Below are 12,410 nucleotides of genomic sequence, written 5' to 3'. Positions count from 1 at the left end.
GTGATTTTTTTCCCCTTAAACTACTGTACTCCGTAAATATTTGAAAAAAAATAATAAAAAATAAATCAGATTATAAGTGAAATAAGATTATTGATAAAAACACATTCTTAATTCTATTTTTCTTAACATTTAAAAAAAAAAATTATGAGGAGAACATAGCTTTATTAACATTAAAAAGTATGCATTTGCTACATCATTGGTTTTTTAATTGATTTTTTTTTTTAAAAGAGTTTTTTAATTGATTTTCTCTGTTACATCAAGCTGAAAATTCCTAAGTATATAACTAAATATACTAGATACGTAGTATATATATATACGAAGCATATATTAATGTAGTTGAGTCTATCTTTTTGTATGAAAGGGTGTGTGATTGAGTCTAATAACAACATCAAACTAGTGTATGGCGATGCCCCGAGTTGCAAGTTTGTACTTGTTTAGGTGTTTTAGGAATGTATTATAATATATAAGTATAAATTAGACCATTAAACAAATACTTGTACGAAGTATATGTTTTATTTTCAATTAGTTGTGTAATATGAAATACATAAATATTTTTGTTTGGTGAAAATGAAATACATAAACATCACATTGAATAATTCTCTTGAATCTTGATCAATGATGAATCATATATAACCTTTTGGTTAAAGTTTAAAAAAGACACTTAAGATATGTAATCTAATCTTGTCTACATCATTTGCTTTTATAACTCTTTATATATAATATCAAAAACATATGAATTATATATGAAGTACAAATAAAATTTCGAGGTTGTGGTACATATATAGATTGGTAATAAACAAATGAAATATATACAATTAAAATTTCAAGGTTGTTTTACATTATGGGGATATTTTTTTTTTTTTTTTTTTGAGAAAAACATTATGGGAATATAGATCAGTAATAATGTTAAAAAAAAAAAGTCATTTTTTTTAACAAGTTGGATGTGACTCCTTATTACAACTTATACAAATAATTTACTTAGGATTTACCAAGGGGATGATCGATGATGGGGTTGAATTTTGACTATTTCGAATCTAAGGACAACGCATAAGCTGTACTCGTATTAGATTATAACACTAATGATATAAAATTAGGGTACAACTTCCGTGATTACAGAGGTAATCAGATGGAAATTTCAACGCAATTTACCCAAAAATAAAAAGTCTATCTTTTTCCATGAGGGTAAATTCGTACTTTAAAGAACAAAACCTCTCTTAAATTTAACGGTCAAACTCACAAACCCAGTTAGTTTGAATTTGTTTGTTTCAAAAAAAATTCCATGGCAATTCCTTCACATGGGCGCGCCAGTTTTTCTACTCAGGCCAATGCTCTTCTCCGAAAAAACTTGGTTTTTCAGGTACCTTTTTTCTGCATATTTATTTTTTTTTTTTTTTAATTTTTTTTTATTGGGTGCAATTAATTTAAGCTTCATTTATATTTTTTTAATTGTTGTTTAAAAACTCATTTTATATTTTTATGGGTTTAGATGTATAGAACTTGGGTTTTTTTTAATGGGGTTTGTGTAATATTATAATTCAAATGTTTATTTGTTGATTGTAGTGTTAATATTGCTGTAGTTGGTGTTTTCTTACTTCTTAGTGGGTTTGTGTAAATGTGTGATTTAATTTAAAGTAATTTGTCATGCCCTTTGTTTCGGGATTATTTCGATTTAATAGCCACATTGATAATGTGATTTAAACTAGCGATGTGATAACTTAATCCGGATGTTGGGAGTAAAATTTTAGTCAAATGTGGCTCAAGTTGTGAATTTGGGGGTGTTTATATTGTGGGTGATCTTGGAATGTATGTTGATTGAGATTAATTTTTAAGATTTTTTTAGTGTTAAATAAATAGAGTTGGTGGATGATCTATGATTCTAAGATATTGAAAAATTATATAAAACTTATTTAATATAAAGTAAGATATCAATTATCTAGACATAAATTTGCTTACTATTAGATTCTTACATCTAGATGATCATCATTTTATCATATTGCATAATTTAGATGTCAATTCATTTGAAATTGAGAAGATTATAAGCTTATAACATTGTGATTAATTAAATTACTATGTTAACTTTGCTGTTGCCTGAACTATACATTGCAGAGACGAAACAAACGTTCGAATTGTTGTCTCATAATTTTTCCAGTTTTACTTTGTGTTCTTCTTGCTGTCTTGCAACGAGCAATAGACAATGAATTGAACAAAGATAAGTACAAATGTGGATGTGCTCAAGTTAATGGTAAAACTGAATGTGGGATTCAATATTCAACATTAGATCAAGCTTCTAGTTGTCCGATTCCTAATCCCCAAAAATGGCCTGCATTGCTTCAACTTCCTGATCCCCTGAGTCGCGCTGTTAGAACTGATGGTTTTACATTTCCAAACTTGCCTAGCGAGTCATGTAGACGGACAGGTAATTGTCCTGTCACTGTACTTGTGACCGGGACTAATAGAACATTGGGGCAAGGTACATCTCTTCTCTGTGTATATGTACAAAGATTTTTCACTTTGGTTGTTTCTTGGAACTTTGTTTGATTATGTGATTTTTGATCTTTCTAGGCATGGCCAGCAACCTGTTTCCGACTTCCCCTTTGAATTCCTCCAACCCTTTACTTAGTTTGGCAAACAATGTCTTGGTAAGTGTTTAGGCATCCACTTTGTCTTCACTAGTTGTTATGGAAAGATATGAAATCTTGACGCCTTCAACTGTTTCAGGGAACAATTTCGATGCCAGCAACAGAGAATTTTCTTGATCCTGCTTACTCCTCAGGCCTTCCTCTTCACTTTGTGAGACCATTCTGCCAGTCCAACTCGTCGTTGTCTTTACCTGAAGAGGTTATATCATCATCTATGCAGCTAGGTATAACTAGATTTCTGGCTTTTCATAGCTTATTTTTCTACGAGCAAAGAATAAATTCAGATTAACTTATCTGCATGTTATATTCACTTATGAGCTTATTATATTAACTTATCCGAACTTATGTTCAGCAGTGAATAAGTTTAGATAAGTTCAGATTAACTTATTACATTAACCATAATATGTCTTATTATGCATTTACAAAAATTTTAAAAGTTACATATTAGTAAAGTACACATTGAGGCCAATCTAACAACATCGTGCATAAGTAAATTATACCTTGTCAATACATCACATATATAAGTAATAGTTAAAGTAACTTATGTGAATGTTGTAGAAAGTTAATGGGATTGTTTAAGAAAATGGAGGAAGTACTAATTAACCGTGTAAGTAGCTTAGTCAGCGTTTAACCCTTAAGATTTGGCAATCAACAGTATATAATAGAAGAAATTATTAAAAGAATAAAATAGAAATAAGCTACTAATAGAGTGATAATCATATAAATTGAATAGCTTAATTAGTTAAATAATTGGATCTTGCACGAAAAATCTTTAACCCATTAGTCATTACCACTGTGGCAACTTTATTTTACAATATACAAGTAACAACATTTCTATATATCCTAAAATTTTTGTTAATGAATTCTGGATGTCAAATCTTTTAATAAAGTTTCTAAGATTATCTAACTTCAAACATGCATGTATTCATTTGTATGAGAATAAACTGTTTCCCACCTTTTCTCTTCTACCGTACTTTGTGTGCCGCGCATGAATACACAAGAAGGTTTTCTTGTCAAATTGACTGTCCATATTGCATCTCAAAAGATATGTCCTTTCATCCTTTAGTACTACCTTAATTTTAGAATTCCTGAGGACTCTCTGTCTCTCTCTCTCTCTCTCCCTCTCATGTACTACCTTGTGGCTTTTTGCTCTAATGATCTTATTGATTCTCTTATAGAGATGTAGAATGTGCTCAAGGTCTTCATCTATGGCGCAATAGTTCATCTGATATTAATGATGAGTTGTACAAGGGTTACCGTAAAGGTAACCCAGAAAGGAAGATAAATGAATATGTGTCTGGTAAGTCCTTAGCAATTTTTAAACTAAGTTTGTAGAATCACTTCTTTTCCCATATATAATTTTCTAAATTCGCTTCTAAATATTTATTTTATTATATTTTTTCCTTTTAACAGCATATGATTTTCTCAACTCAAACATGAACAACTACAATGTGAGCATATGGTACAATTCAACGTACAAAAATGACAGTGGATTTTCTACAATTGGATTGCTACGTGTACCACGTTCAGTCAATCAGGTAATTTTCTAGCTCCTTGCTTGTCTTTTAGGCTCAGCAGTCACTGAGATTTTCCTTTTGTTTGTTTTCCTCATTTGATTTTATTATTTATATTAATGTTCTAGCTTGTTGGCCCATTTATTTCCTGCCCTCTCTTGTATATGTGCTCTTCCCTCAATTGTGGTGATTTGAAATATCTCTATCATAGTGCACTTTAGCAATTGTACATTTGTACCAAATCTTGGCGTTCAACCCAAATGGTAGTAGATGCTTTGGTGCAATTGCTCATTGTCACCTTACATCAGATTTGAAAGTCAAAGTGGGAACAAATTTTTTGCTCTGCTAGGAGCTTTATGCACTAATCTTTATCCCTATGCTATGATTTTCTATGCTTTTATGTCCATTTTTGTATGTTTATTCAGTATAAACATTCAATTTTATATTACAGGTATCTAATGCCTATCTTCAAAGTCTATTCGGACCTGGTACCAAAATGCTTCTTGAGTATGTCAAGGAAATGCCAAAGCCTGGAAGTCAGCTTAGAGTTGATCTTTCGTCTCTCCTCAGTGCGCAATTTTTCACATATGTCATTATAGCACTATTTCCTGTAAGTATGTTTTATCTTTCAAATGTTTTTATCTTATAAAAGCACCATATATTGGATTTTCCCTTTATTTTTTTTGCAGCCATAGCTCTATTATATATTATGAAACTTAGCGATTGGACTTTAATGTCTTGTAGTAAGTCCAGTTGAATGTACAATATACATAAGTTGTCTTCAGTAGCTTGTGATGGATACTTTGTAATGAGAGTTTATTATCTTATTGAGGGAAGTGAATAAAATTCAGAAGTTATCGGGGCACCCATCAGCAACATCTTACTCATTTTATGAAAGTTAAGCTAATAAAATCAATCCTATCATCCACCTTCACCAGTATTGTTGTGTTTGCATGATGATCCTTGTGTTTTGCTCCCTCTGTCCCATTATTAAGTGCCTACTTCCTTAATTGGGTGTCTTAGAATTAAGTGGTACTACTAAAAGTACCACATAATTTTATCATTACAAATCTACTTCTTTACCTTTCCCATATGAAAAAGCCCAACATTTTCCCAAATTTCAGTGTCATTAAAAACCATTTAATTTGACCTTTTCAATGTAAAATAACTCAATTAACTGTATGATTTACTATGTACTTTTTTACTTTTCCCATATAAAATTCTCTTCATTTCAAGAATGTTACATACTCTCTCCATCCACCCTAAATTCCCATAAAATTCAAGAAACAAGCACTTAAAAATGGGAGTATTATTTATTTATTTTTTTTATTTTTTTTTGGAGATTGTAAATTTTAGTTTTGATGCCAATCTCAGTTTAAAAAGGCAACGCTATGCTTTGGTTATTAAGGTATCTAAATGAAGGATTTAAAGTGTGATCAAGCTTATATGGAAAGACTCAAAGTTACCTTAGTCAAGTCAAAAGACATGCTATATGGTCTATGTTAATTATAATTTCCTTTTAAAGACAAGCATATTCTTGGTGTGAATGAACACCTTGAAGGGTGTACGCAATTATATGGAGAAGTGATAATGCTAAAAGGAGAAGAGGATAGTATTTAACTGGAGCTCATTGTGAATCTACAATACTTGCATAACCTACACTCCCTTCTACTTTACAGATAGAAGTGATAATGCTAAAAGCCCAAAACCACCTCTTCATTCCCCAACTTTTAATAAATAGGATAGAACAGGAAAAAAAAAATCAAAGTAGAGACAGTTTAACTGTTGTGCAGTCAAATATTTTCCCCAACATGTCTTGAATTATAAATTATCTATCACATTTCTTAAATCCTTACAAAGTATTCAGGTGCCTCAAAGTTTAAATTGTAGGCTATTTGTGTATGCAGTTGACGTAATCATTACGCCATGGTGTTTGCCTATTTTACTGAGAAATTCACATAATTTTTTAAAAAAATTTAATTTATTTCTTATGAATTTTGTATTTTGATGCAGGTTGTGCTAACTGCTCTGGTTTATGAAAAACAACAACGACTGCGTATTATGATGAAAATGCATGGGCTTGGTGATGGTCCATATTGGACAATTTCCTATGCTTACTTTCTAGCTTTATCTGTGATCTACATGATATGTTTTGTGGTACTCGGATCACTTATTGGTAAATAAAACCAAACATAAGTACTACTTCATATTTTTTTTACCCTTTAACATACAACAAGTGTTTTACTATGTATATCTCTCATGCCTTGTATTGTATTCTCTGCAGGACTAAAAATCTTCACATTAAATGATTACAGCATCCAATTTGTATTCTATTTCATCTATATGAATTTGCAGATTTCAATGGCTTTTCTTGTAGCCCCCTTGTTCTCGAATGTTTTGTCTGCAAGAGGTGTGAATTTTATCCTATTACCGCCTTCTTACACTGAAGTAGTCTGCTAAACTGTCATGATTCTAATATGTTGTCTCAATTTCTTTCAGCTGTAGGTTATTTACTGACGTTTGGTACCGGGCTGTTGGGAGGATTCCTATTTCAAAATTTCATTGAAGATACCTCTTTTCCAAGTAAATCGTCACTGATTTCTATTTTCCATTATTCTACATATTTGTTTTGGTCATTCACACATGTCATTGTTCTCAATAACAGATGCAAATTTGTCAATCGGTGAAAAGTATATACTCTTTAGCATTGCCCATTTCCCTCTGCACTTTGGGGGTTAATGCAACTATGCAAGTATACAACATTTAGGGGTTTTTATGTACAAAAATATATGCTACAATAATAATCAAGTACATTTATAGATATAATGGTATATGTGATGGATTTAGTAGATTTTCATGTGCCATACACACTTGAAGATGAAACTTCATCATTTACAGCCAATTTGATAGAAAGAGGTTTCTTATACAAACTAAATATAGTTATTTAAAATCTTTGATGAACTGATTCTGGCTTCACAAATAACCCTTACTGTTCTATGGTATCCTTTTTAATTTAGTATTTTCAATGTCAAAATTTTATGAGCTGTCATACGCATTTTATAAAATGTGAAGCAAGCAATGCACGAATTTAGATCTATCTTTATACCTCATTGTTTCATAATAGTTGATGCATTTTGTTTAGAGGCTTTTACCAATGCATAACTTCAATTATGTACCGCCAAAAATTATAAAAATTTGATACTTGCGAAATTTTTGAGACAAATCATACAAGACCCCACTCGGCTATGTTTTTTCTTAAAAGTAGTCACAAAATGAAGTCAAAGTAACTCATGTAATTGTGGCAAAAGTCAAAGTGTGTCAACTAAAATGAAATAGAGGAAGTATATGATAGCACTTAGTTGCATAACAAGCAATAGATTGGTAGGTATCTAACGCAAATTATGCATGGGCTTGAATTGCTATATTCTTAATTGGACTTGGGAAATTCATAAATTTTGTCAGTTGATATAATGAAATTCATGTGGTTCTTATCTATTTTGGATTTTTATTGTAGGAGGATGGATTATTGTTATGGAGCTATATCCTGGATTCTCTTTGTATCGAGGTTTATATGAGCTCGGGCAATATTCTTATCTTGGGAATCAAATGAGCACCCATGGTATGCGATGGGAAAACTTGGGTGACAGCAGGAATGGGATGAAAGAGATTATGATCATCATGTTCATTGAGTGGTTGATCATGCTTCCTATTGCATATTACATTGATCAAGTTATATCATCTGGAAGTGGTGGGAAGAGAAATCCTCTATTATTCTTCCGCAGCTTGATAAGAAAGTCAAATTCTATTTCACGAAAGCGTAGTTTACACAAACAAGGATCAAAAGTCTTTGTGGAGATGGAGAAAGCTGATGTTGTGCAAGAGGTAATTCTTTTTAAACCATTGTATACATATTTGTTTGTACTTTGTAATCTTCATTTAAAGTAACAAGTGTTTTAAAATTGGGAATGAACATATCATACTATCTTTGGAATTATATCCCAATTATACATGCAAATGCTGCTTTTTGTAAGTCTCTTTGTATTGGTCAATATTCATTTGGAAGCCACTGCAAACTGTAACGTAGAGTATTATGTTTTCTTTGGGTGGTCATTACCTAAGCATGAGTTATATTGGGGCGGTATGTTTTCTTTGCCTCTGAAAAAGGGCTAAAAACATGGTAGTGTTGTGCAAATTTCCTATGTCAACGCTCTTCTAACCAACTCTTAAAACTCTTTTAGTGCATGTGGCCTCCTAGGCACTTCATGACTATCTAGGACTTCCACACTGGCCGTCAGTGTGATGAAAACACTCAGATGCAGCTGGTCAACATCATAACATCTCTCATAAAAGTTCATAGAGCCTTGCATTTAACCTGAGTGTCAGACAGATAGCCTGCACTTTGTGCACTTGTACAAAACTTAGATTAGATAATAGAACCATTCTTAGATTTTTTTTTTCCCCTTATATAGTAAAATCTCTCTCTATTCCCCCTGCCCATCCTTTTGATAAGTTAGGGTTTAATCTTGAGAGAAGACTCCTAAAATATAAATATGTTTTTAGTTTCCACATGAAATTTTTTACTGTACAATCACTAAGAAGTTGTTAACATCTCTGCAATCTTGAACAGAGGGAGAGGGTGGATCAGCTGTTATCAGAATCAAGTTCAAGCACTTCTATAATTTGCAGCAGCCTGAGAAAGATCTATCCTGGTAGGGATGGGAACCCCCCAAAGCTTGCAGTTAAAGGATTATCTCTCGCTGTGCCTCGTGGTGAGTGCTTTGGGATGCTTGGCCCAAATGGGGCTGGGAAAACCTCTTTCATCAGCATGGTGAGAACATTGTTCCCTTTGCTTGCTACATATGTGCATGACTTCAAAAGTACTACCTTCATATATTTAAGTATGCCCTTTTGGGTTGTTTCTTTTAAGTTTGCTCTATTCCATACGAGGGGACCACAACTTTACTCTCACATACAATACGTTTGGTCCCACCAAATTTTCTGTCGCACCAAACTTATTAATGTAATTACTCCCCAATGGGGGCAAGAGGGAGTATGATTTTGAACACATGTATGATCATTAAGTAATTTTGAAGCAAATTTAAAGTTAAAAGAACTAGTGTTGATAATTCAAGCGTTCTCTTATTAATTTCAAGGGAACACATAGTGAATTAGTGATCTTACTTATTTTCAACTATTCGCTCTTGAATCCAGCAAACTAATACAGAATGTGAGATTTGTTTTGGTGATGACTAAAATTAACATAAAAGGAAAAATATAGAGTGTAATGTTTATTTGTTTGCAAAATGGGAAAATAGACGATCAATGTCTTCTTTTTTCTCGTGTAGATGATTGGACTCACAGAGCCAACATCTGGAGCAGCATTTGTTGAGGGTTCAGACATCCGTTCTCAAATGAATGATATATACACCAGCATGGGTGTTTGCCCACAACATGAGTATGTTTCCTGTCTTTTATCCTAGTAAAATGATTAAAATTTTCATTTGAGTTACACTTGTTTACACGTTTGTGCTAATGCATTTATACTCTTCCTTTACTCAGCCTGCTATGGGAGACCCTAACAGGAAGAGAGCATCTAATCTTTTATGGCAGACTTAAGAACCTTAAAGGTTCTGCCTTAACACAGGTAAGTTTAATATACAGTGTCATTGCATGGGACAAGAAAAGGCTCTGAAAAATCAGGAGGAATGTAATTTCTATGTTTACTACAGGCAGTTGATGAATCTTTAAAAAGCGTCAATTTATATTATGGTGGCGTTGCTGACAAATTTACTGGAAAGTATAGTGGAGGAATGAAAAGGAGACTTAGTGTTGCTATCTCCTTGATTGGTGACCCTAAGGTTTTTCCCGTGACTTTGCTGCTTGTAACTTTTTGGACTTCGGATATTCTAATTGATTTTTCTTATTAAAGGTTGTTTACATGGATGAACCAAGTACTGGATTAGATCCTGCTTCAAGAAATAATCTTTGGAATGTCGTGAAGCAAGCTAAACAAGACAGAGCGATTATTCTCACAAGTACCCATTCTATATTTCTATACATTTACTTATTATTGAGTTGAATGTGAGTCAATATACTTTATGGTTATATTTCTTAATGTGATCCCTAATATCTTTTCTCTTTGTCTCTCTTATTTTGCTTCTTTCAGCCCATTCTATGGAAGAGGCAGAAGTTCTGTGTGACCGGATAGGCATTTTTGTTGATGGCAGCTTGCAATGTATAGGAGGCCCAAAGCAGGTAATTTCTACTTCTAATCATCACAGATATAGAAGATAGTATTCTAACATAGTCTATGCTACCCAAATTGTCGGTCTAGCATGTTATGTGCTAACACCTTCGACTATTTGCTAGCAAGTCAGCCATTGGGCACTGCTCACCAAAGTATTCCTGTTAAGTCAAGTGAGATTTTCTCTTCACTTGACACTTCTCCCGTGCCTGACTATAAACACGCAAGCACACCTATTGTGCTGATGTAGCACTACACTTAGTGGAGCACGATCCCTGCTTAAAATCAAATCAAACAGATTGAAAAGAGTTTATCCCTGCTTAAGATTTAGCACAGATGCATGTTTTTGAATCGTAAAAACATAGGATTGTCAAATTTGGGTAGGAATTCTAACCACCATTGCATGGATACACATACACCATCTCAATAAGGTAACCTTGCTTTTCTCTGCTATACATATATAAATAGTGTTTTGTTTTTGTATAATGCAGCTTAAAGGAAGATATGGAGGGTCCTTTGTATTCACAATGACAACTTCTGCAGAGCATGATACAGAAGTGGAAACAATGGTGATGAGCCTCTCGCCAAATGCTCAAAAGATATACCACATATCAGGAACTCAAAAGTTTGAGATCCCAAAACATGAAATCCGGATTTCTGATGTTTTCAAGGCAGTCGAGAACTTTAAGAAGAGATTCACAGTCCAAGCATGGGGACTTGCTGACACCACTTTGGAGGATGTATTCATCAAGGTTGCTCGTGAGGCTCAATCTTCCGATGTTCTCTTATAATCATATACTATCTCCGTTTCATATTATTTGCAACGATTAAACATTTTTCCTCTCTACTTTATGTCAAATTGTTACAAATAATATGAAATGGAGGTAGTAGATGTGTACTTATGAGGTTTTGTTTAAGTTCCATATCTAGTTTAGGTAGATTATATATGAACTATCAAAGCATAGTCGTGCCACGTGTTGCTGCGTGCCTGTGTTTATGTCTTGTGTAATATAGTTGTGTAGTAACTTTGTTACTAAAATGAGTTATACAATCATTTATAAGAGCTTGTACAGTAATAATAATACTTCGTAACAATTTTTTACCATACTATATTTACATTAAAGTCACGCAGTAAATTATGTTGCCTAATCAATCCATTACTCCATTGTCTAGTGATATTACAGTATACAAATTTCAAATTCATGTATTCTTTGTTCTTGCAATTCCGAATAATTTCTGAGATGCCTAGCTAGACCTGCACACCAGAAAATGGCGAGGAAGAAATTTCTTATTTCTTATTAACTTATTATTTATATAGATAGCCCTAAATCCTAAATTCCTAATCCTTTAAAGTGAGGAAAAACTCTTTAATTGGTTAATGTACTAAATTCTCATTCTTCATGAAGTAGGCCCTATATCGTACGATGGAAGGGATATGTGTTTGTTTTATTTGTACTTTATTATTTGTCTACTATAAGAAAATTTGGATTTTTTTTTTTTTTTTTTTTTTTTTTTTGAAAGGCAGAACAAAATATGTATTACACTAGATGAGAATCCATGAGTACAAAAGGGTGTAATTTCAGGTGGAATACAACTTTCCCAAATTTGCTCTAAATTAAAAGGGATAAATTTATGAATTCAAGTAACTTGCCGCAATCAACCTCAAGCCACAAATTACGAGTTCTGTCACACTCAATTTGGCTTTTAACACTACACTATTTGAGCCATCGTGCGCAAGCCCAATGAACTAATATTAAGTGCCGTGCCGATAGAATGTTAGTGTAAGTGAATAATACTAATTGTTATTTTTATCGATAAGGAGTAAAAATAATTGTTATTGTTTTGTTAGGTTATAATTTGACGTTGGATGGAAAATTTAAGAATAATAAAGCGTTTTATAATTAAGTATAGAGATGTTATTATTATTCATATTGTCTATAAGTATATTAATATTGTATACTATTACCTCACCTTTATAAAAATTACTCACCCTTAAAGTATTTGCTTATCCTT

The 12,410-nt window shown here is 32.6% G+C and overlaps 1 protein-coding gene across 1 annotated transcript; it reads left to right on the top strand.

Annotated features, from left to right (window-relative positions):
* Positions 1–769: 769 nt before the first annotated feature.
* On the top strand, positions 770–11,502 carry LOC110695412 (ABC transporter A family member 7-like). Its single transcript, XM_021872649.1, has 18 exons — positions 770–1,357; positions 2,107–2,470; positions 2,563–2,639; positions 2,719–2,863; positions 3,820–3,939; positions 4,053–4,177; positions 4,605–4,763; positions 6,167–6,329; positions 6,438–6,563; positions 6,653–6,736; positions 7,668–8,035; positions 8,781–8,981; positions 9,499–9,608; positions 9,713–9,797; positions 9,883–10,011; positions 10,083–10,188; positions 10,320–10,408; positions 10,889–11,502. The coding sequence occupies exons 1-18, from the start codon at positions 1,280–1,282 to the stop codon at positions 11,186–11,188; spliced, it is 2,829 nt and encodes a 942-aa protein (XP_021728341.1). The 5' UTR covers positions 770–1,279; the 3' UTR covers positions 11,189–11,502.
* The last annotated feature ends 908 nt before the right edge of the window (positions 11,503–12,410 follow it).

Source organism: Chenopodium quinoa, unplaced genomic scaffold, assembly GCF_001683475.1.
Source record: "Chenopodium quinoa cultivar QQ74 unplaced genomic scaffold, ASM168347v1, whole genome shotgun sequence".
Taxonomy (NCBI): domain Eukaryota; kingdom Viridiplantae; phylum Streptophyta; class Magnoliopsida; order Caryophyllales; family Amaranthaceae; genus Chenopodium; species Chenopodium quinoa.
This window is presented reverse-complemented; position numbering and strand designations above follow the sequence as displayed.

Bases quoted from the DNA above. Each gene is read 5' to 3' on its own strand.
- LOC110695412 (XM_021872649.1), top strand. From the start codon at position 1,280: ATGGCAATTCCTTCACATGGGCGCGCCAGTTTTTCTACTCAGGCCAAT. The intron at 2,864-3,819 runs GTATAACTAGAT...TCTCTTATAGAG, and splicing joins ATCATCATCTATGCAGCTAG to ATGTAGAATGTGCTCAAGGT. The intron at 9,609-9,712 runs GTATGTTTCCTG...TCCTTTACTCAG, and splicing joins GGTGTTTGCCCACAACATGA to CCTGCTATGGGAGACCCTAA.